The following is a 24,990-nucleotide window of genomic DNA, read 5'->3' as shown; positions in this document are numbered from 1 at the left end:
TGGCTGCGGGAAATTTCGTCAGCGCAGAAGGTCACATGACCACGCATCGCTGGCTGTCGTTCCGTCGCTCCCATTATGCGAGCTTTCAATACATTCGAGACCCTTGGGACGTTGGATGCACGTCACAAGTAAATGGCAGAATACGAAAACACGATTGAAAATAGTGTCTCGTCGTGAAGAAAGTAGGTATTTCGATAGGCGTCGTGAATGGTAGTTTGCACGAAACAAGAGTGACGATAATTCGTTAGGAAAGAATGTTTGTTTCCGAGGAAGTATGACGACCTGACGACCTACGGAGGATGGAAAACTAAGGAACGGTACGTACGTATGTATTGCGGCAACATCGTTCTTGCTAAAATGGGTTACGATATATTTTTCGCTTAATCGGTCATTTAGCAGCGTGTGTCCCGTCCATCGAGCGATCCGCATGCAAATCGGTAACGTTGTTATTCTAGTTATACGTTCCGAGCGCCCGGTATTTGCGACAAATATTTTTGCTGTTAATCATAAGCTCCGAAATTCTACCCGATGCCTTTCATACCCGTGAAATTTTCTCCTCTCGGGCCACGATGCACCTTTGTTGTTATTCGTTATATTGTTCAATGGCCTTGATTCTATTTGCATTACTGAATACGAACTATTATCCACCGAATTAAACAGCGTGCGTGAACTCAAAGTATATTCGCATGTGTGCGCGGGTATGTTTATACCTTGTCGCAGAATTCGTTTGAAAAATAAAACATCTTTCTGTTACACTTCTAAGACAATCACGTCGCATTTCTACCCACTATCAGTACCATCATCATCATCCACTAAACCGAAAGCAGAATAAATTTACCTAATTTCTCTATTCGGCCCCTTGTATGACTCAATAGATTGCCCAGTCAAGTATTCTTGCGTTTTATTTAACATCACAAAGGAAGACCATGTCACAATCCTTGTCTATAGGAACGACTCGCTCAGCTTGGTTGAAATTTGATTCAGAGAAAATAATTAGCATCGTTGATTGATGCTGCTATCGATTGCAGAAAATTGTGCAACAAATTTAAATGTTGCATTTTTCCATTATCAATAATTCTACTCAAAATCTAGAACTTCTGTTCTTGTCTTCGCTTGCATTTAGTATCTCGAAACTTGAATGCGAGTTTGCTAAATTAATTTTCATGAATAATTTTTCATCGATCTAGGCACATGAAGTTATAAAAAGGTTACCGATTTAGAGTTTGGTTACAAACCTTGCTTGGTAACAGGTTTTATCGTCAACGAATCATGATTCAATCATAATATCTCGTTCAAACTGCAAATCAACATGTTTATTTCTTTATAGCACAAAAGTAGAAAGATTATGTCATAAGTTCATCATTTTCATCATCAAGCTGATAATTTTTTTTTTACGTGATAAATATTTTTTGAGGTTGTACATCCACGTGTTTTCACGATTAACATGCGTTTCTAAATCACGGTAGTCTAATTTACGAACTTTGATTATAGTGATTATGTAAATTTTTATTGCAAATTAAATCGAAACATTTTCTTTATTAAAAACTATTTCGTATTTCTATGTTAAACTAATACCAGAAACAAACTTCCAAATTCTTGAGGAAATTTTAGAAAATTTAAAGATTCGAAGATCATAATCCCTCATGTACATACGTTTTAAAACTGGTCGTTAGTCACCTGCAAAATTGTTACAGTTATCAAACATTTAATTTCAAATATGATTCGTTACTAGTCTTTACTTCAGATCATATTTTAGCAAAATTATTTCACTGCTTTGATACGACTTCAAAAAACCAACCATAATAATATTGAGTTCAAAAATAAGCCAAAAAAGCTTGTGGCTCTAAAACTATATTGAAATTGACATCATATATCATGCATTAACGATTTATTCTATCGAGGCCAAACTGTGTTCTCTTGAGCCTAAATTTACCTGATTTTTGCTATCAACTGTAAACATTATCACTGAATCGCTGAAAGTTGACAGCTTTGATTGCTATGATAATAGTTTTTGTATTATGTTTCAGACTTAATAATTCAAACATTTGGAACAGCCCTGGAGCAGCACTGAAAAGGTATGTATATTATTCTACAATTGTATATGTATGTTGAAGTAAGACCCCATTGTTCTAGGATATTCCTGTTAATAGTCAATAAATTATGATTATAGAACATCAATATGTTATAGTAACTCAGGTTAATCCAAAATACACGATACAAGCTTGATAACTTATTTATTTAAAAACTACGCCATGTATCACAGACACTTTGGCAAATGCGTCGGCAGTTTGCATAAGAGTATATGAGAGATTATTTATTCACTATCGCTACAGAATTTTGTAACAAAATTATACTTAGTGTTCTCGTCGCAACGATATCACATATTTTGTAACGTAAATAGATTCATACTGCAACATCTTCTGCAGACCCTGCTGAATTTATTCCGTGTCTCAAATACACAATAAATGCACAATTAATAATAAAAATAACAATGGACCTCCTATTTGTATATTATTACTCAGTATCATGTAATTGTTATTTCAGATGGCAGAAGTAGACCCAGAAACATTACTAGAATGGCTCAGCATGGGTCAAGGGGACGAAAGGGATATGCAACTCATAGCCCTAGAACAGCTGTGCATGTTGTTACTTATGTCTGATAATGTTGACAGATGTTTTGAAAGGTGAGTTCCTTCGAGATCGACATCTAATATTTCAGTGAATAATGTTGAAAAACGGACGAAATTTTGAGCCAGAATTTTGAATTAGCACTGAAATAAATCAAATTCATAAAACGAATAACAACTTTAAATTTCTTCCAGTTGCCCTCCACGTACGTTTCTCCCGGCCCTTTGTCGCATCTTTTTGGATGAACTTGCCCCTGACAGTGTGCTGGAGGTCACAGCTCGTGCGATCACATATTATCTTGATGTATCGGCAGAATGTACGCGAAGAGTAATCTCTATGGAAGGTGCTGTCAAAGCGATTTGCGGTCGTCTTTCTGGAGCAGGACTTGGATCTCGAGCCAGTCGAGATTTAGCTGAACAGTGTATCAAGGTAGAAAAGTTACATTGTTTATAACTGTGTGCATATAAATCATAGACTACAGCTGTATTTGTGAAATAAAGGATCCAATTATATTCTACAATTCAGAAATTCAGATTTACAGTTCATAATTTAACTTGAAACTATAATATTAAAGTATCGTTGCATTCTGTCGTAGGTCTTGGAGCTTGTTTGCGCTAGAGAAGCAGGAGCAGTTTTTGAAGCCGGCGGTCTACCATGTGCCTTGTCATTCATACGTGAACATGGAGCGCGAGTACACCGTGACACATTGCATTCTGCAATGGCAGTTGTTTCTCGTTTGTGTGGAAAAGTTGAGCCACAGGATAAGGCATTGCCGGATTGCGTTGAAGCTTTATCCACTCTACTGCGGCATGAAGATGCCCATGTTGCTGACGGTGCATTGAGGTGTTTCGCCTCGTTAGCTGATAGATTCTCGCGAAGAGGTGTTGACCCGGCCCCTTTAGCTTCCCATGGCTTAGTTTCTGAATTACTGTATAGGTAAGTTTGGAAAACCATATGTATTGTCGAGCTGAAGTAAATTGTCAGGTTGCATGTTTCACTGAAAATATACATCCCCACATTCACAGATTATCAAACGCAGCTGGACCTGGTGCATCTGCAGCTACTACATCAAGTAACACAAAAACTCCACCCCCGTCTACAACATCGACAGCTCCAGCCCCAGAACCAAAGTCTTGCGCTTCAGTTTCAACGATAATTAGCCTTTTATCAACATTGTGCAGAGGGTCTCCATCGATAACGCACGACTTGCTTCGTTCGGAGTTGCCTGACGCAATAGAGAAAGCTTTGAAGGGCGATGAAAGATGTGCCCTAGATTCAATGAGATTAGTAGACTTGCTTTTAGTTCTATTATTTGAAGGAAGATCGGCTCTAGGCAGAGGTGCAGCGGGGGGTCCGTCTGGTCCTTTATTGCCTCGACTTAGGAGGCTCGACAGTGCCGGGGAAAAATCTCATAGACAGTTAATCGACTGTATTAGATCAAAAGATACTGACGCGTTAATAGAAGCCATAGACTCTGGTGGTATAGAAGTTAATTTCATGGATGACGTTGGACAAACTCTTCTGAACTGGGCGTCAGCTTTTGGTACGCAAGAAATGGTAGAATTTTTATGCGACAGAGGAGCGGACGTTAACAAGGGCCAACGATCGTCCAGTTTACACTATGCAGCTTGCTTTGGAAGGCCAGCTATCGCAAAAGTGTTACTCAGACACGGTGCTAATCCGGATTTGAGGGATGAAGACGGTAAAACACCACTAGACAAGGCTAGAGAACGTGTCGACGAAGGTCACAGGGAAGTTGCAGCAATACTGCAGTCTCCTGGGGAGTGGATGCTGCCACCTAATCAAGAGAATCGAAAACCAGAAACTGAAGTTGAGAACTTTACCGAGCCTAAAGGTGATCCAGAGATGGCTCCTGTTTACCTCAAGAGATTGTTGCCAGTTTTCTGTGCCACGTTTCAGTCCACCATGCTGTCCAGTGTGAGGAAAGCTAGTCTAAGTTTAATCAGAAAAATGGTACACTACATTCAGCCAGAGCTGCTTGTCGAAGCATGCGGATCTGAAGGAACGGATTGCGGCGCAACGCTGGTAGAGGTCATCGCTACTGTGTTGGATAACGAGGTGAGTTCAGTTATGAAAATAAATTATTGATATCAAATATTTTCAGCGGCTTATCCCTTTTTTTATTTCCAAAGCAAATCTTTTGTAAATTTTGTGACGGTAATTATGGATAAATGTGAAGAGTGTATCACAAAAGGCAGCAGGCAGGTACGTTTACTTAGGTAAGACTGTTCGCAGGAGGCAGAGATCTACATATCGCCATCGCCTCCCAAGTCATTCGTCGGCCCAAAATTGCCCTGCCTTCTTCCGCGCAAGTCTTCTAGTACCCAGAAGTACATTATCGAGAAGACGGTAACGTCTGCTGTTCCATTCTCTTGCACTCTGCTTGAAAGTTCCCTTTCCTATTCATTTTCTCTTCATATAACATAGAGAGATGAAAATAATAATCGACATGAATAATTGGTTATTCCAATTCAAACGTTAAATAGCTGAACAGACCGTTTTTGAAAAAAATTATCAAAGTAAATCACGATTCCAATTGGATCGCACAAGACGACCTAAAATCTTAACAGTACTTTTGCGGGACATCTTGCAAGATTCTAATTTCCCTCATTATTGCGGCAGCAATCAAACCCACTGTCCGAAAAAAACAGGTACACAAAGATTGAACAAAATTTATTACTAAGCTATATTTCTTCTTATAGCATCAGACACAATAACTGGAAATATTGAAAAATTCATGACAATTTTATAGAACAAACATATGTGTATTCATAATTTTTTTAAATCGTACTTACCATCTGCCTGCTGCTGGTGTGGTCACTAACAGGACATATTCCGTGAGAGAAGAATACAGAGTTCGTACTTCAAATCCTTTATGTGTTGTAACAAGCTACGCTTTGGAGAAGCAATGAAACTCATTGAAGTTTTATAGAATCAGTTCACAGGTGCAGAATGTGCATTATAGTGACAAGATGTGAAAGCAGCTGAGTAAAGGCACTCAATTGTGTCATTCTTCTATTCTTTTGATTTTTCTTCTTTTTTTTTTTTAACTGTGTAGTGTTGCGAGATGGAATTCTATAAGTTTTTGTATTGAATACTGTAGATGCATATGACCTTTTTTTTTCATGAAAGTGTTAACAAATCCAAACTAATACATACTGCTGTGAGATTTGTTATTTTTGAGTAATATTAAACTATTTCTTGAAAGTAACAACGCATACTATGTCCCAGTATCACCATAATGTGATTCATCATCGAGTGATTTTTTTTATTCTGTTGTATAATACGAGTAATAAGTATAATGTCATTCTAATGATTTTATATTCTGTTATTAATTTGATAATTTTTTCTACGCCAAAATATAACTTAGAACTGTCTGATAGCAGCAGATAGCTTATTAATATCAGTCTTTTCTTGGGCTTGGAAAGAATGTTGAACCTATCATTTCTCGTGAAAGTTTGATACAAATATTTACATCTCGATCACTTGGATAATTACGATATTTGAATATATATAATAATATAGAAAAAAACGTCTCAAGAAAGCTATTTGGAATTTAATGTTGACAGGAAGATGAAGATGGGCATTTGATCGTCCTCCAGATGATTCAAGATCTAATGGTGAAAGGAAAAGATGAATTTTTGGAACATTTCGCAAGACTAGGTGTATTCTCCAAAGTTGCTACATTGGCGACGGAGCCAGAATCAGAGACTAGTCAGTCCGGGGAAGAACAAACCATCGAAGATGCTAGGGAACTTCTAGTTGGCAGAGCTTATCATTGGAGGGATTGGTGTATTTGCAGAGGACGTGATTGTCTGTATGTTTGGTCAGACGCAGCTGCTTTAGAATTGTCAAACGGAAGTAATGGCTGGTTCAGGTTTATTCTCGATGGTAAACTGGCCACAATGTACTCGAGTGGTAGCCCAGAAGGTGGTACGGATACAACGGGTGAGTTATTCGTCAACAAAATACAATTCTCCTGTAAGGTCTAACATGCCTTTTAATCTGTATCAATTGCATTTGCATTATTTTCTTTTCAAATTTATTGTTCATATTAAACTCATCTACTACTTAATTATATATCATTTGTAAATAATTTTAGAAATTAGCATATAGATTAAGTGTTAACTTGTTTTACTAACTGCCTACAGGGAAGGGACGGAATACAGAGTCGCTCACTACTGAAGGTATGTGGTCTTTTAAATGAATCCTTGATCAATAACTGTATAATATTATCACATGTATGAAATTTTTGGAAAACCTAGATCCACATCAAGCAATCTGATATCGTATATGCAATATCTAGTATTTCCAGGTATCGGTAGGTTTATGTGAAAATTTTCAACCATCATTTTCTAAAAAAAAGGAACCACTGAATTCTTAGTATAATTACTGTGAACAATAACAATAGAAAGAAAAAAGTAACAATAATGTGTGAAACACGATATTAATGGTTTAATATTCCATCTAACTCAGTTAATGCATGTAGTCTGACTTATCATCTAGTCTATAAAATATATGGTGAAACATCTATAAAAATTGCAAATCCACAATAACCGTAAACGTGGTCTAAATAATCCTGGATGTATAACATGTTTAAGAGATGTATCGTACTTCATTATACTTCCATAGTGTTGATACCAATACAATAAAAATTAATAATTGCCACAACGACGTTGGCTTATACCGAACTGAACTTTTCAGAAAATCGTGGAGAGTTTCTTGAGAAATTACAAAGAGCTCGCACTCAAGTTAAACCAAATTCTATAAGCCAGCCTCTTCTTTCTCGTCCTGGTACGGCACGATTGGTAGTTGGAAATTGGTCTCTCTCTAGTCGAAGAGAAGGTGAATTGTACATCCATAACAGCGACGGACAGCAGCAAGCAACTATTCTGAGAGAAGATTTGCCTGGATTTATTTTCGAATCTAATCGAGGCACCAAACATTCCTTTACTGCTGAAACAAGCTTGGGTAAGTTAACGGTAAAACTTTGAACCACGATTCGTAATTCTTCTTGATATCGTGAGGAATGTGAGAATAAAACTTGGGGGGTCACCATATTTCTAACTAAAAAATTGTTTTACAGGCCCTGAGTTTGCAGCTGGCTGGGCAGGCAAGCGTGGAAAACGTTTACGATCTAAGCTTGAAGCGATTAAGCAAAAAGTTAAGAGTCAAGCGCAAGAAATATATGAGCGTTATTTCAAAGTGGCTCAGGCTCAACCTCGTGGAGTGGTGGCAAAACTTGGGACCATTGTTAGTCAGATAGAAAAGGCCTGTCAGAAACAGCAGTCTGGAAATCGTGAATGGCGTAACGTGTTGCAAAATACGTTGGAAGAACTAAAGATCTTGTTGAATGAAGAAGGAAAAGTTTCAGCTTATGAGTTGCACTCTAGTGGACTTGTGCAGACTTTACTCGCACTTTTAGCTGCGCCACCGGGACCACAACCACCATCGTTGAGAGCTACTAAATTGAGGCTTCAGAGGATAGCATTGTTCAAAAATTGTTTCCAAGCTAATGATATCAATCATGAACAGAGTTCTGCCAAAGTTTTAGTCCACAAGCTCGTTTCTGTGCTAGAATCAATCGAAAAACTTCCTGTATATTTGTACGATACACCAGGTTCTGGATACGGACTTCAGGTAATGAAAATTTATATTTCAATGATTGCGTCAGGTAACAAAATATTCAGTTTCAATTTGCAATCAGTCAACTTGAAATTACACCCGTAGATTTTGACAAGGAGGCTACGTTTCCGTTTGGAAAAAGCAGCCGGTGAAAGTGCATTGATTGACCGGTCTGGCAGAGGTTTGAAAATGGAACCGTTGAGCACTGTACAACAGTTGGAACATCACTTGTTGAAAATGGTTGCAAAGCAATGGCATGACCATGATAGATCCACATTTACCTTTGTCAAAAAACTAAAAGAGGGTAACAAAATGTCATTCAAATATCAGTATGATTTCGACGAGAACGGACTGATATACTGGATTGGAACTAATGCCAAGTAAGTTATAACGCAAGCATTTTTTTGGCAGTATAATACAAAAGAAAACTAAATTAACAGAAACAATCTCAGAATTCTTAACTGTCCAAGTCTCAAAACCAAAAAATTTAATTTTTATTTCAGAACCAGTTCGGAGTGGGTTAATCCGGGCCAGTATGGACTTGTTGTGGTGACTTCCAGTGATGGTCGTATTTTGCCTTACGGCCGACTTGAAGACATCTTGAGTCGCGATACATCGGCTTTAAATTGTCACACAAATGACGACAAGCGGGCCTGGTTCTCAGTAGACTTAGGTGTATGGCTTATACCAAGTGCGTACAGTTTGAGGCATGCCAGAGGATATGGCAGAAGTGCCTTGAGAAACTGGATGTTGCAAGTAAGCCGATTATGATATAAATCAACGAATGCTTTTGTTTCTGGTCAATTTACTAGAAAGAATGCCGATTAAAGTCATTAGAATAAAGTCAGTAACCAATAAATGTAACAATGTTTCAGGTATCGAAGGATGGGATAAACTGGACTACCTTGTACACGCATGTTGATGACTGTTCTCTCAATGAACCCGGAAGTACAGCAACTTGGACTCTTGAACCTCCAGCTGAAGAGGTTCAGGGTTGGCGTCATCTTCGCTTACAGCAAACTGGCAAAAACTCGTCTGGTCAAACGCATTATCTGTCCATGTCTGGTTTGGAAATTTATGGTGAAGTCACAGGAGTATGCGAAGATTTAGGTCGAGCTGCTAGGGAAGCTGAAGCGAGCGTTCGCAGACAAAGGAGATTAGTCAGAACTCAAGTTCTTAGGCATTTGGTTGCGGGTGCACGTGTCGCCAGAGGACTTGACTGGAAATGGAGAGAACAGGATGGTGTTCCACCGGGTTAGTTATCTTTTTTCGTAGATATTTAGATGTCTGGTCACACTTCAAATTACATTACCTTGTAACTGTAATATGATTATATTGTGGAAAAATCCGATTAAGGTGAACCTGATATTCCAAAATATTGAGTTCAAAAGACTATCGGATATCTGATTGTATTATCTGGTCAGGAATAAAGAAATTTTACCCAATTTATTACTTCAGGAGAAGGCACAGTAACGGGAGAATTGCACAATGGTTGGATAGATGTAACTTGGGACCACGGTGGCTCTAACTCATATCGCATGGGTGCAGAAGGAAAATACGACTTAAGGCTAGTGAGCACAGGTGTGGAAAGTGAAAATGGCATGAAAACTAAAAATGGTGCAAGTGTACTAACCAGCAGGAAGTCTAGCAGTACGCCCAGTTTACCAGACTGTACAGATGCTGTGATGCGAGGATCTGTCGCATCGACAGACCAAGCCGCTAGTGCTGACAATTTGGCTGCAAAGGTAAGGTCGATAAATTTATTGACTGTCAGGTATAAAGAATTTAATCTGACTCAAATAAATATGAAAGTTCTGATTTGAAATAATGTAACAATTATCACCCTCTTATTACAAAAAATATTTATTGCTGTGACTACCTCAAAGATAAAAATTTAAAGTACAATTTGACAGGGGAACTAAGAATTCAAATACAACGCATGGTTATTTTTTCATAAATTAATCTTGTGCCTAACAAGAGAATTGTGTACCAATTGTGTTTGTGAAAATAGCAAGCAGAGTCCATAGCAGAGAGCGTCCTGTCAGTGGCCCGTGCAGAAGCAGTTGTAGCGGTAACTGGAGAAGGCGCTGCCAGTGCAGCGGGTGAACTGTCTGTTGTTTTACATCCAAGACCCGATGCAACCAGTGACTTGGCAACTATTGTTGAAAGTCTTGCGCTGAATACCGAATACTCAATTAACAGCAACAGTAATCGTGCTACAAACAGTTCTAAACCTCACTTTCCTACAGTTCGAGGGAACAAGGTAACACACAAGCTGTTTTCATGTGCACTGATTTAATCCACACAAATTAATTTAATAACGTCCATAGTATCGACAAATGCGCCGCTACGTATACTTTTTTCTTCTCCACTTTCATTTGAGTTACTTCAACTCTGGTTGGATCGTATAAATTATTTACAAACTTCACCTGGTTAATTGGAAAAATGAACAATTTTTTTAGCCTGCGAGTGGTCTGTTGAGTTTGGAAGCAGCAGAAGTGTTGGATCGTATGCGCGAAGGTGCAGACAGGTTGCGTAATAATACTAACAGTTTCTTGAGCGGGGAATTACTCGGTTTGGTTCCTGTTAGGATTAGCGTGTCTGGTGAGACTGACGAAAGTTCAATGAGGATTCGACCCGTGACTAGACATCATCCAGGAATCACTGACAGTGAGTAATTGAATGTGAAATTTATCTGCTCTACCAATTATCATAGTTGGTTGACTTTGAAGCAAAAGTTTTGGATCTTAGAATTAATAAAATTTGATTTTCACTTCTCATCTATTCTTTTCACGTTTACGTCACATTGCAGTCTAATAATAATTTACGATTATCCAGTGAAGCTGAGCATTTTGAATCGTTTCAAATATATGCATATATATATATATGTATAGGTAAATTCTTACTAATTACCAAATTTGTAGTTACGATATTTTAGGAACCCGAGAATGGTTCAGAAATACTTGATGCTTGAGTACTTATTCGTGAAGCTGCAAATGTTGAATGCTGATTTGTAAATTATGTAATATTTCCACTTGAAATTCATCAAAAAATCACGCATGGAATATTTGTTACAATAGACATGAAAGAGTGCGGGCGTGACAAAGAAGCTAGTTCGTCATCTCAGAATGCTCCTGGATGTCCCATCGTAGTAACAAATCCCATGTCTGTATCTGTACCAAATCTTACCTGTACAGAAGCTAACAATACCTTGGAACCAGCAGCAGCTACCGGATTCCTAGAGACTTTTGCTGCAATGGCTCGCAGACGAACTTTGGGTCTGTTTTCGAATTGCTTTGCTTGGTTTACTCTCATGCTCTCCCCAGATCAAAGTCTTTTTTTCTTCCGTTCAGAATAGTTTATTACCATGTAATGGCTTTTGGAGCAGAAATAGTTTGGTATTTATAAAGTATATTTAACCCCTCATAGATCTATTTTTCCTAATTCAAAATTGGTTCTAAGTTTTGTAATAAATAATAAAACTGAACGCAAACTTGTGCCAAAACAATCGGATAGTGGAATATCATTTGAGATTTTCAAAGTCTCGTTAGAAATGTGTAACTCAAAGAGTTAACAAGATAATTTGTCAGGTTGGTTGACTCAAATATTTGAAGTTCTAAATCTTGAGATCAATAGAATATCAAAATGAAAATTTTATACACATTCATACTGCTAGATGTATCAAACATGTTCGTTTCTGCAATATATTTCTGTCTCTTATGCATCGTGAATTCTAAATGTCTACGCTATGCTATGTAGTTTGTGTTTTTTTGAAAATCTTTGCAAACTACAATATTCAGAGGTATGAAACATTTGCAGTTGGACAACGATCCATTAAAATTATTTCCTTAGTAATTTCGCATAGTTGTAAAAAGATACACTGAAACTTCGAACACTGCTTCAGAACCCAGTTGAATTTGTGTAACTGCCCTATATCCAATTTTAGTTTAACATCTGTTTCAGTTACTTTTATGTTACAAGTAGGTGTTTCTTTCTTTTTACACTTGGAATACCTTTTTAAATAGGGTATGAGAACTTGTTTCATCCTGATGATGCATTAGTTGGGTATTTTAATAATTTTTAGGTCCCGCAGGTGGCCAACACATAGCTCCAAACTCAAACTCCGGTTCAAATCCTCGCGGGCCAAACTCTGTGTCTAGTTTGGTGAGATTAGCATTGAGCTCCAACTTCCCTGGAGGCTTGCTGAGCACCGCTCAAAGCTATCCAAGTCTTACTAGCAGTGGCCAAGTTGCAGGCAGTGGAGTTACAACAACTACAGGACCTAGCCTTGGTCAAGCTCTTACTATGTCTCTGACTAGTACAAGTAGTGACAGCGAACAGGTAAGATGATATGATGAAGTTTGTACTTTGATTTGAATTCAATGCAATTAGAATAGGAGGTGGACTAGTAGGTAGTGCTACTGCTTTTTATCTTAAGTTACACACTCACTCGCTTCACTTTCTTTATTGATTTAAGAAATATTTTCCATTCCTGGCATATCCTTCTTAATGACATGAACAGAAACACCACGTCAAATTTTGCCTTATACCACTCTAATTAATATTGAAGGCACAAGTTTTTCTACATGAATTTTTTTGTCTTCCAACAAACTATTGTTACAGTACTTATCGTGTTCAGTAAATTGTAATGTTTACAATTTACATACATCAATATTATTCTTAGCATTCATTCCTCCAGGGCAGCTTGGTTCTTATCTGCCTTCATTAATTACGTGCCATGCTAACGATGAAACAAATGATTGCGTGAGTGACAAGTGAAATCGATTTACTCATTTTCACTTACGTCAAAAAATTAATAAAATTATGGTTTTGTAGACAAAGTGAAGTTTCGTATTAATGTTGAAAAAAAAACTGTATTGTTTAATTTTCAAAATATCGCTATTAGATTATTGGCCGCTATTGTTCACGTGATAAATGGAAGACAGAGAAAGACCCCTGATCGGGGCTTTCCTTTAATGTAATGAGAAGTTGTGGCTCCAGGTTAGTGTCGAAGATTTTGTCGAATCATGCAGCGGAGTCGCAGGAACTGGTGTTGTTGGTGGCCGTGGTATAGGTGGCCCAACTCTGTTAGGTGAATTAGAAGATGACGAAGATGGCGCTCTTGCCGAAGAAGATGATGATAATGAAGAAAATGAACAAGAGGTATTTAGCCAGCATTAATCATGTAAAGTAAAGCTCGCAAAAATTCGTCTTCCGTAACTATGTTTCTAATCCAACATATACTGGTTCCGCGTAACTATAGGAAGACGATGAAGAAAATGAAGAAGAAGGTGACGGAGGTGAAGGTGAATATGAAGAGGTGATGGTGAGTCGCAACCTATTGGCAGCGTTCATGGAAGAGGAAGCACAGCCTCAGCCTACTAAAAGACGAGCTTGGGATGATGAATTTGTGCTGAAACGTCAGTTTTCCGCTCTAATACCTGCTTTCGACCCAAGGCCGGGCAGGACAAATATTAATCAGGTAAGAATTGGTACTTTTCATGAAAAATTTTTGCTAACAAATTGGATTTTTTACGTGTGTGGTATCGTAGATTCTACCGTTCATTTAATCGAATTATTTTTTTTATGTGATTTTGCAGACGACAGATCTCGAAGTTCCGCCACCAGGCAGTGAACTACAAATGAGTACACGCTCAGGTTTACCGACAAGTCCTAAACTATCTTTGACCCTGAAAGGTCCAGGACTCCCTGGTATTCCTGATGTTGAAGTGCCTCTCACTGAACCTCAGTCTACAATATTCCAGGTGGTTCAAGAGCTAATGCAGCTTACAGAATTGGGTAGCAGACAGGAGAAATTGAGAAGGATATGGGAACCGACTTACACGTAATACATAGTTTCCGCATTTACGTATAAAACAATCGGGAATGTGAAAAAAAAAATCTCGAACAAAAACACTTGAATTTTATATGTATAATCTTCGACCATTTGTTAATTCTCTATTTTTTTTATCCAACAGAATAGTTTACAAAGAAACTAAAGACGAGGAATCATCCGGCCGTGCTACGCCCATAATAACATTATACTCACGGAATCAAATACAGAACACAAATGCCTGTACAGTAGAAGACGTCTTACAACTTTTGCGACATGTGTTTGTACTGAGCGCGATGCGTGAGGAGAATAAAGATACTATTATGGACGAGAGTAGTCCAGAAAGCTACTGGGTCAATCCAGACGATTTCACGTCGAAAAAAATTACAAACAAAGTTGTACAACAGATTCAAGATCCATTGGCCCTCGCAGCTGGAGCCTTACCCAGTTGGTGCGAGGAGCTAGCAAGAAGTTGCCCGTTTTTGCTACCGTTCGAGACAAGAAGATTGTACTTCAGTTGCACAGCTTTCGGAGCATCGAGGTCAATAGTTTGGCTACAAACTCAAAGAGATGCTGTATTAGAAAGGCAAAGAGCGCCAGGGCTCAGTCCCCGAAGAGACGATAGCCATGAATTTAGAGTAGGAAGACTAAAACACGAGAGGGTCAGTGTGCCCAGGGGAGAGAAATTACTTGACTGGGCTGAGCAGGTGCTCAAAGTAAGGAACTTTCACTTTTCACATACTTAAAGAACTGTGTTCAAAATAGCTAATTTATAATTGGAACGAATTACTATTTCCCGTTTACAGGTACATGCAAGCCGTAAGAGCATACTAGAGGTGCAGTTTGTTGGTGAAGAAGGCACCGGCCTTGGACCTACTTTGGAATTCTTTGCGTTAGTTGCCGCTGAATTACAACGCAAAGATTTAGGCCTGTGGTTGTGCGATGACGAGCAAACTTGCGAGGAAGAGAAATCCTGCCCACCTGGGGAACAAATTCGTCCGCCAGGATACTATGTCGTTAGACCAAGTGGACTTTTCCCAGCTCCATTACCTCAAGATTCGCCAGTTTGCGACAAGGCTGTCCGGTATTTCTGGTTCCTAGGTGTATTCTTAGCCAAAGTTTTACAAGATAATAGACTTGTGGATATACCGCTATCCCAACCTTTCTTGAAACTTATGTGTCGCGGAGATATCACCAACAATGTCAACGAAAGAATAGGGTTAAATACAGTTCCACAAGAGAGTATGCCATCCAGCATGGCGAGTAGTTTCATCTCCGAAGAAGGCGAACTTGATGCACAATATTCTCTTGAGCAAACTCCTTGGTATGATGGTATACTTAACATCGACGATTTAGCCATTGTAGATCCGGTCAGAGGCGAGTTTCTTAAACAAACCCAAAGCCTAGTGTCAAGACGCGATAGAACTCTCTCTGACGGTCCATTAACAGAGGAAGTAAGAGATTCATTACACATCACTCATCCATCTGGTACATCAATTTCCATTGAAGATCTGGCTTTGACAATGAGCTATGCCCCCAGTTCGCGAATCTTTGAACACGAACAAGTTGAACTGAAAGAGGGAAGTGTAAATATTCCTGTGACGCTAGATAATGTCCATGAATATGTAGATCTGACAGTAAAATACTGCTTGCAACGAGGTATCGCCAGGCAGCTGGATGCGTTCAAAGCTGGCTTCTCCAAGGTATTTTTAATGGAAAAATTACACGCCTTCAGCCCGGAAGAAATTAGAGCCATGCTATGTGGAGAACAGGACCCTCACTGGACCAGGGAGGACTTACTGAATTACACGGAGCCCAAACTGGGATATACTAGAGAAAGGTTAGCAAATATCTCATCAACTTATGGGAAATGATGTTGGCAGCTTGATTAAGTTTTGTCAAATTTCATTTTATTTCCTTTTTTTCTTACAGTCCTGGATTCCAACGATTTGTGAATGTGCTGCTATCACTTACGGGACCGGAGCGGAAAGCTTTTCTTCAGTTTGCGACAGGTTGTTCAGCATTGCCACCAGGTGGCCTATGCAACCTGCATCCTAGATTAACTGTGGTTCGTAAGGTTGACGCTGGGTCCGGAGGTTTTCCTTCAGTAAACACATGTGTGCATTATCTAAAGTTACCAGAATACCCAACTGAAGAGCTTCTAAAGGTGAGGCTTTTGGCTGCAACTCGAGAAAGAGGATTCCACTTGAACTAGGCACTCTGTAACTTAATGAAAATAAATGTTTGTATTTGTGGGTAAGTAAAAAGAAGAGAAAACAAAATTGAGTCATCGAAAAAATGAACTGTCTATGTTTTATGGATTGAATTAAGTTTGATAACAACCACAGGTAGTTATACTATGTAAGGAATGGGGATAGGTGAACATCTATCACAAATTCGCAATGAAGTATACATATGAAATATATATATTATACGTGGAATATATATGGGGCATTCCATGTCAATTCGCCATGTCAATTCAAAAAAATCAACAATGCTAGTTCTCGGCCCACTTTCGGACTAGGACGAAAAATTATGTTTTGGGTCCTAGTTTCTGTGAAAAAAAATCATCAATTTAAAAACAATCCCTCTTCATGTTTTATCACAATTTTATGATTTTTGCGCTCGTGCAACCCCTTAAAAATGGGATAAAAATTTCCAAAAATTTGAGGTCATATTTTGGGCCAAACAGAATCCGAAATAAATTGAACATCAAGATCGGAAGGGGTCACACCAATGGCCCGGCGAATTGACGTGGAATGCCCCTATATATTATATATGAAATATATAATGAAACGTATATATACATATATTGTATGTATAATTTCATTTGAGAAGAATTGTTTTCATCTACACGCATTCGGCATATTTGTGATAATTATATGCAATTGATAATGAATAATATATTCGGAATGACTTCTAGATGTTAGTTTACCTAAGAACTTTTCACCTGTACATCTCTCATTATTACGAATATATAAACAGGTTGAAATTATTCTTTAATTTGAAGAGATGATGCATCAAAACTATTAACTTTGATAAGTTTCTTCAATCAGTGATAAACTCGATAACATTGCATTAACAATGATTATAATAAGTTGATAAATAAAAAACAAGCCTTTTTCGTTTCAGTTGATAATTAGACCATATGCTAGTAGTTATTGGCATACATATCTGTAAAGTATACATATTATACATATATACTTATGTTTACATACCCACGTACATATACATATATTTATGTTACTATATACTCGTATATGTATGTACGTCTGTATGCTTATATAATGCATTATTAGTCAGTTGTGCTGAAAACAAAATCACAATTTAAATTAAAAGCGCTACGATCTAAACAGTACGTTGACGAAAAGTAGCTTGAACGTGTACCAACACATGCCTAAATAAGTATAATACACAAGCTCTGATAAATGACTTGTGCATCACTAGCGACAGTCAATTTGTAGAAACCAAATAAAAAAATACTGCAACCATTTCTTAGTAGTAAAAAATAATTTTTATTTTTTTTGTTTTATTTCGGCGTATAGGATACAGAAAATTATTTTTCGGGGAGAAGGAAAAATTTTGTGAGCCTTGGGAGTAAATATCTAGTGTGACACCGCTTTTCTGTGCTGCAATAACTTAGAAAATTCTGCGTAAACTGAACGAAATCCCAAATTGAATGTAATACAATTAAAGCAAAACAGAAAAACATACAAAAATGTGAAAAGTAAACTCAAAAATTGTCGTCCAATAAAAATATTTACCCGATTTTTTTCGTGATAAATATTACCTACATAGAAAATAGTTTATGTAATAAAACAGCCGCACTTGGTGAATAATTATATTTTCAATACATGGATGCGTCTTCATCCTAGACAGTTGTTAAGTCCCTAGTTGTTTCGGATAAAACAATGAAACAATTGAAATTTACTGTTCCGCAAAGATTTATTCATTTTTTTTTTTTTTGCTATATAATTGCGCCTATTACTGACATTACAGAACAGACGCCATGTTTTGATTCGCTATTATCGCATTTTTGGGAATTGATTGTTATTTGTTTTTCGCTTTTATTGTGATATTCTCGAATTACTTATTATAAAACAAAATTATCTTTAAATTAGACAAATAGGAGTTTACGATTTTATCCAGACAATAGAGACTTGGCAAGTGGAGCATACTTTACATATTCATACAATATGGTATTAATGCTCATCTAATTGAATATTTATTAACATAAAATAAACGTAAATCAGTATATAATGATAGTGATTAGAGAAAGAAAAATATAAAGTTAATATAAATGTCAAGAAAAGAATAATTAACAATATTAAGTGCAGAATAGTAACTATTATTGTATTATAAATTATTATTATTAACATTGAATCTTGGGGAAAAAAAATAAAAAAAATATGTTACATTATCTGTGGTGTAAAAATGTAGCCAGAAGTACTAACAAGATAGTATACACAAGTATAAAGAAAAATATACATTTATAAGTAATACGTAAGGTATGTAATAATTAGTAGAGTCGCGTTAGAGTTAAATATATTTAAAAAATTTCAACAAATTATTAATATTATGATCGCGGATGAATCGAAAATGCGGTAATAGTCGGTGACAATACGACACAGCATATAGCAAAAATGCAAACTAATCACCATTCAACTTTCAAGAAATTCGAACTCCTCTAGCTACTGAATTTGATCAATTGAAACTATGATGCTATTCGAAAAGCTAAATTAAATAACAGAACCTACATTAAATTTATCGATAATTGTTGAGAGAATTCTACGTTTTTGAAAATATTAATGGAGAGTCAGTGAGTAAAACAAAAAATGAGTTACGCATATGGTAAATGAAACCCATCCACAGTTAATAATACGAGATGATAAACGGCTAAAATTTTTCTTTCACACTTTTAGGTGTAACTTGAGTTGCCTAATGTTACGTGCATCAAAAGTGAATATGTCGAATAAAAAGTTGATATGAAATATTTATTTTCACCCGCGATATAACTGTGATGACAAACTATAAAAGCTTGTAAGGAAAATGATTATTTGTATAAGTTTAATGAATAAATACATGTGAATAAAGCTTTGCGGGAGAATAAATTCTTCGAAACTAAAAAAGAATCCAAGTAATTCGTACAGTTGACACAGTAAACTGTAAGAACAAATTAGTTTGTGGTACGTACGTGATGAAACTCAAAGGGATCATGACTCTGATAATAATTCAGTAATGAAGAAGTTGTTTTCAATATCCGAAATCAACTAACTCGCATGCTAGGCGGAGGTAGGTCAGAAGGAAATTTAGGTAAATATACAGAGATAAAAGAAACATTTTTTATTCCTATCCCATTGCTGATAAGAGTTTATTTGCCATCTACCAACACTTTACACGAGTACACAAACTGTCTACTACAGTTTTTTATTTTAGTATTGGAATACATTAATACTAATATTAGGCGTAGACTGCATATTTACGCGGGTTTGATCATGTTAGTAATATTTGTTTTGTATAGGTATTAAGTAAATGCAAGTTAAGAAACTTATGCCGAGCTGAAAATACAGAATACGGAATTTCGATATTTTTTAAGAACAGACAACTAAAGTTATACTATGCGTAAAAAAAATTGGCTTTTAAATAGACACTAGTATACTCGATAGTGCAAAATGCTGCCCTTTATCTTCACCTGTTCTTTGAGCATTTACATACCTCTAATGAATAATAATTGCGATTAGCAATTCAATTACAGTGCATATATATATAAGATGCTATGCATATTACACATACACAACTTCATATAAAACAGAGTTATTAGAATTTCGATACAAAATAACATGGTTCAACGGTGAATAATTATTCTTTTTTTTTTTCGGATTTGCTTTATACAATTTCAGTGCAACCTGCTACAGTTAGCTTACAGCTTTGCCGGTGTTTGTTCTCTCCTTCTCGTTGCAATTGTAGACCCTCTGTCTAGTCACTGCTCCAGAACGGAGTTGGCCTCAGCGCGTTCTTCTTCCAGCTCCTTGGCCGTTGCATTCAACTTGGCCCTTGCAAATTCGTTGATTGGCAGACCCTGGTATTTGGTATTAAATACGATATTAAATACAGGGATTTGATGATAAAGCTACTACAAATATTTTCCATCCCACTTACCTGAACAATCTTGAACTGATGATCCTTAATCGTGACTGGGAATGAAAACACTATGTCCTTAGGAATACCGTAGCTTCCATCGGATACGACACCCATGCTGACCCATTTTCCAGGCCGTGTACCAATCCACCAATCTCTCATGTGGTCTCCGGCAGCCTTGGCAGCTGACATAGCTGAAGACATTTTCCGGGCAGCTATAACGGCTGCTCCGCGTTTTTGGATTTTCTCCACAAACTCTCCGTTTAACCAGGCATCGTCATTAACTGCTTCGGGAACTGGTTTCGCTCCAGTTGGAAGGTGAACCAAAGCATGATGCGCATCAGGATATTGGGTGGAGCTGTGATTTCCCCAGATAATTACGTTCTGGACGCGATCAACCTATTTGAAATGAATAGAAAGGTAGAAGATATTAGAAAAGACCAAGAGACAGCTTAATAGCGAAAAAATGAGGAAACTGTTGGATCTACATTTATATTTTCTACTAATATCGTTTGAATTAGGAATTAGTGACAAAATACAGTGCCAACTACATCTCAGAAGCACAAGGAAATCATTGATAAATAAATCAACTATGATTTATTCACCTGTACAGACAAGCGAGCAGCTAGGGCAGCCTGGGCCCTGTTTTGGTCCAACCGGGTCATAGCTGTGAAGTTTTCCTTTGGAATTGAAGGCGCATAGTGCGAGCAAATTAAAGCATTGGTATTTGCCGGATTGCCAACAACCAATACTTTGACGTCTTTTCGTGCAAATTTATCCAGTGCCTCTCCTTGTACTTTGAAGATTTTCACATTAGCTGATAACAGATCCTTGCGCTCCATGCCCTGTTTCCTTGGCATTGCGCCAACAAGGAAAGCTGCTGCTGCATCCTTAAATGCTACTGCTGGGTCAGCCGTGGGCGTTACTTCTGCAAAGTGAATGATATTCAAAAATAAGTAAATAATCAGTTTGTCACTGTTTATGGCAACTCAAGAGTTGGTAACTAAATATTGTCCGATTATTGGATATATTATGCAACAGCCAATATTTAGAGGCCACCTAGATATTTTGGCTGCTTGCCATGCTCACCTGAACTTGAAGAACTTGAGGATGAAAAATAGAGACGGTAGTATTCAGATGAATTTTATTGATGAGAATCGATGTATTTTTAGATGCTTGAATGTAAATTTTACACTACAGAAAATGGAAATTTCATAATAAAGTTATGTTCAGACATTTGATGACAACCGTACATTGTAAAGGACTATTTTAGTCTTTCAACTGATGGACAATAATAATTTTAAAATGAGAACAATACCTACAGATTTTGTAGAGGTTCAACTAAGTAGGTATATGCACAAGCTCATTGGCAAGCATGAGACACAAAATTGCTGTATTTATAAACAACCTAATTTTACTCGGCTGGGAATATCTTTCTAGTTATATAACTTGACAATATATTTTAAGCTTTGAGTAGATATGTATTTAGTATTGAAACAGGAATTCAAGTTCAATTCCCTGCTTCTAAGAAGAGGTCATCTTTGATTTTTCAGGTCGGTCATGTAATGGTACATAGTTGTTGAGTAACAAATGACTAACTGAAGACAACTTGCACATATCTGTTTTTCAGTACTAGACAATTAATATGGCATACTATGTACCAAAAATACAAAAAGGAATTGAAGATTCATAATGCATAATTTTTACCCCTGAGAAGGTTGAGTGCCAGATCATCCAGCTCCATAACGACGCCTTGAAGTACCTCCATCATTGGTGGAATATCCAGGAGTCTCAAGTTAATGGGCTGCTCGGGTCCAAAAACTGAACCAGCTGCCAATTGGTACAGCAAGGAATACGCAATTTGACCTGCAGCCCCGGTGACGACAACATTTATTGGTTCAGCCTGAAATTGTGGACAATAATCGTAAAAATTGTAAAGGATGAGAAAAAGCCTGACTACAACAACTAGAATGGATGTGGGATAATTTTCATAGTTTTATTTATAAATGTTCATTCATATATTTATGTACAAATCATATCAGTCATGTGGCATGCAATTTGGGCACAAAAGTGTCATCCTTTGGTACATTGTAAATTACTGAAACATTGCAAATATACTTGACGAATATAAAATTTATTAGCTTACATCGGGATTAACTATGTAAAAAATTATCGACTAAGTTTGTCAAGTGTTTACAATATTGTGCAATATCTGTTGGTAGAGCACTTTTTTAAAAAGATTAAACTCTAGATTGTCTTATCAATTATATAACAGGTTTAATCTCCTGCTGGAATGATAAGCTGTTGTTACTTAATTAGTATATGCGTAAATATTCAGACACAGTTGGTGCCAAAAGTTCATTGGAAATAAAAGTGTTTTTTAGAGCAATGAAATTTGATAATACTAGAGGGAGCAAACGAAGCACAGTATATTTTGATTAATCTAACAAAGACCACTTTTGAGAGGGAGTTTTACCTGTAGGAAATAGGTTGCATCGTAGCAAATTCATCAAAATTGATGGAAATTAATTAACATATTCCTGAAATTGACCATAATACTCATTGACAGTGCAATCAATAACAATGACTCACGTCATAACATAGTTTTACATAGTTGATACACGAAGGTCATATGTAGGTTAATAGACCGCTATATCGTAATGTAATACTAAAATTCAATAACCCAGGCTAATTGATTTGAAAAAAAAAAAAAAAAAATCGATTGAAAAATAGCAATTAGTCTTACCATTTTAAATGCAGGACGCGAATGGAAACACTTGCGAGTAAAAAAATGTATCAAGAGTAGATATGAATTTTTCACGACTTTCAAGTAAATGCAAGGAGTAGATCACAGAACGAATGAGAACGAACAAGCTTCGCTTCAACTACTGATAAACTGAGAGGCTGAAGTCCACTGTTCGATCTTTATTAGCTTAACACGTAACCCACGTAACCAATGACGAGATAGCGTTGAATATGTTAAGCTCAATCCACGTCAAAGCCAGCTACCAAGTATCTTTCCACCCACCAGCAGTAGGCGATTAACTCGATACTCAAAACGTGGACGTTGTATTTAGTGAAACTACAACTAGATGACGCTAGTATCGTCGTTTCTCAGTAGAATTCTCATCTGATATCCCAAATGGTTCGAGATTCTGTGTCTTGACGACATTACTGCTCATGTGCTACGTAAAGATCAAAATGTCAAATATCAATCCTTGTGAATTGAAGGTTGGAAAAATTCACCCAAGCTTAGTATACATCGATATTTACCAGCTACCTACCTTACTAAGTGGTAGCGGTACGACTGGGCGCAGGATTTGTACAAAGCTAGGGTGTGTTTCTTCGCTGGCATTTTCATCCCGTTTCATATGTTCGATCCGTTGACTGAAGAATATAAAGACAGTTGCCCTAATCAGCTTTGGTGTGACAACCGAAAATCATCGATACAAGAAATTAATAATGAGAATAAACGTCTTCCTAAATTCGTAGCAAAACAGTGATTTGATTAAAGTATAGGTACCCGAGATAAGAATGTATACATAGATCATAAATAATAATAGATCAGATGTAATAATGATGCATAGACCAAAAAGTATATATGTATATGCGATCCATGTACGATATTAATATATTTACATTTGAGAATTCGTCGCGAAGAGACACAATTTTGACATGTGTGTAAAGCTTGTTGGTATGTGTACACATGTGCAAAATTGTGTCTCTTCGCGACGAATTCTCAAATGTAAACATATTCAATGGCACACGAAAACAACAATCTTCGAAATACAGGTGATGAGAGAAATTAATGACATGTAGTCAGGGCGGCTAGGTGGTCTAGTGGAGTAAGTCTCCGGTAAAGCATCTCTAGATACCAAATTCGATTGCTGGCTCTGTCGTTAATTTTTCAACTCACCTGAAAATTTCGAAATTGTACTTTTATCTAGCTAAGATATCAATATACATATATGATCCATTTACGATTAATACGTGATGCATACTATAAATTTTATAATTTTCCAGGTGACAAACTAGATTATCTACAATAATACGGCTATAATATGAAAATACAAGAATTATTCATTTCGAAATGGGATTCGATTCGACACGCACTCGATGTATTCCATAACATTAATATTCCTAATTATTCCAACAACTGTTCAATTGCTCTCTCGATCTTTAATTTTCGTAGGCATAGAATCGAAACTCTGTTTTAGGTAATCGCAAGTGAAGTATCTGCGTTGGGTAGAAAAGCAGAATTGTTTTTCGAAAAGTGTTCGTATGGAAAAAAATTCAGAGTAACTGTAAACATCACGGATGCGCTAATTTTGATCGAGATGAAATATATGCTCCGTACAAGAAGACAGTATTTAACGCAGTGTCCTGATTGAAAGACCTAAAAAGGTGATTGTTGGCAATTTTGTTTCTTGATAGGGAAAAGATAGAACGAAGCTTCTTAAATCTTCGAGTGTATTTTGACACACATTCGAAAGGTACGAGCAAAAATTGTTTTCATCCAACTGTCGCAGAACGGCAGCGTTATTAGCTGACCCGTTGACTGAAGAATATATCTTTAGTCAACGGCTGACCATCGAAGGGCCTAGCCGCTTCAGTCTGGAAACGGCAGGAAAGATAAAGTGCGTATTTCTTGTCTGAAATGTAAAAACTGAAATCATTATACATCATATCATATCATTATACATCATATCATATCATCATACATCATACATCATACTTCATACATC

At 37.0% G+C, this 24,990-nt stretch overlaps 2 protein-coding genes across 9 annotated transcripts; one reads left to right on the top strand and one right to left on the bottom strand.

The window, feature by feature from the left end:
• Positions 1–72: 72 nt before the first annotated feature.
• Ufd4 (ubiquitin fusion-degradation 4-like) lies at positions 73–19,724 on the top strand. 8 transcript variants are annotated; one of them, XM_046618476.2, is made up of 24 exons: positions 73–317; positions 2,028–2,075; positions 2,545–2,684; positions 2,823–3,057; positions 3,224–3,564; positions 3,654–4,707; positions 6,219–6,597; positions 6,801–6,836; positions 7,354–7,620; positions 7,736–8,289; positions 8,380–8,654; positions 8,778–9,030; positions 9,150–9,528; positions 9,733–10,019; positions 10,286–10,537; positions 10,737–10,944; positions 11,355–11,552; positions 12,368–12,615; positions 13,264–13,437; positions 13,538–13,756; positions 13,875–14,119; positions 14,253–14,823; positions 14,914–15,947; positions 16,040–19,724. In XM_046618476.2, the coding sequence occupies exons 3-24, from the start codon at positions 2,545–2,547 to the stop codon at positions 16,320–16,322; spliced, it is 7,632 nt and encodes a 2,543-aa protein (XP_046474432.1). In that variant the 5' UTR covers positions 73–317; positions 2,028–2,075; the 3' UTR covers positions 16,323–19,724. The 8 variants fall into 8 exon arrangements, with proteins under 8 accessions (XP_046474432.1, XP_046474434.1, XP_046474429.1 ...); XM_046618478.2 differs by having other exon boundaries at positions 12,359–12,615; positions 13,276–13,437; XM_046618473.2 differs by having other exon boundaries at positions 12,359–12,615.
• Mdh1 (malate dehydrogenase 1) lies at positions 19,436–23,249 on the bottom strand. Its single transcript, XM_046618484.2, has 5 exons — positions 22,992–23,249; positions 21,953–22,148; positions 20,851–21,173; positions 20,267–20,644; positions 19,436–20,186 (listed from the first exon to the last, which is right to left on the bottom strand). Exons 1-5 carry the CDS (start codon positions 22,992–22,994, stop codon positions 20,088–20,090), a joined length of 999 nt encoding a protein of 332 aa, XP_046474440.1. The 5' UTR covers positions 22,995–23,249; the 3' UTR covers positions 19,436–20,087.
• Between the last annotated feature and the right edge of the window lie 1,741 nt (positions 23,250–24,990).

This window comes from Neodiprion pinetum, chromosome 3 (assembly GCF_021155775.2).
Source record: "Neodiprion pinetum isolate iyNeoPine1 chromosome 3, iyNeoPine1.2, whole genome shotgun sequence".
Classification (NCBI taxonomy): Eukaryota; Metazoa; Arthropoda; class Insecta; order Hymenoptera; family Diprionidae; genus Neodiprion; species Neodiprion pinetum.
The sequence above is the reverse complement of the archived record's forward strand: the minus strand, read 5'-3'. Positions and strand labels throughout refer to the sequence as shown.

What these genes read in the sequence shown, in the direction of transcription:
- Ufd4 (XM_046618473.2), top strand. Translation starts at nt 2,545, where the DNA reads ATGGCAGAAGTAGACCCAGAAACATTACTAGAATGGCTCAGCATGGGT. An exon ending in ATGAAGAAAATGAACAAGAG is followed by an intron (nt 13,438 to 13,537) that starts GTATTTAGCCAG and finishes GCGTAACTATAG; the next exon opens with GAAGACGATGAAGAAAATGA. An exon ending in ATATGGGAACCGACTTACAC is followed by an intron (nt 14,120 to 14,252) that starts GTAATACATAGT and finishes TTTATCCAACAG; the next exon opens with AATAGTTTACAAAGAAACTA.
- Mdh1 (XM_046618484.2), bottom strand. An exon ending in GGCACTCAACCTTCTCAGGG is followed by an intron (nt 21,174 to 21,952) that starts GTAAAAATTATG and finishes TTCACTTTGCAG; the next exon opens with AAGTAACGCCCACGGCTGAC. An exon ending in CTGCTCGCTTGTCTGTACAG is followed by an intron (nt 20,645 to 20,850) that starts GTGAATAAATCA and finishes CATTTCAAATAG; the next exon opens with GTTGATCGCGTCCAGAACGT.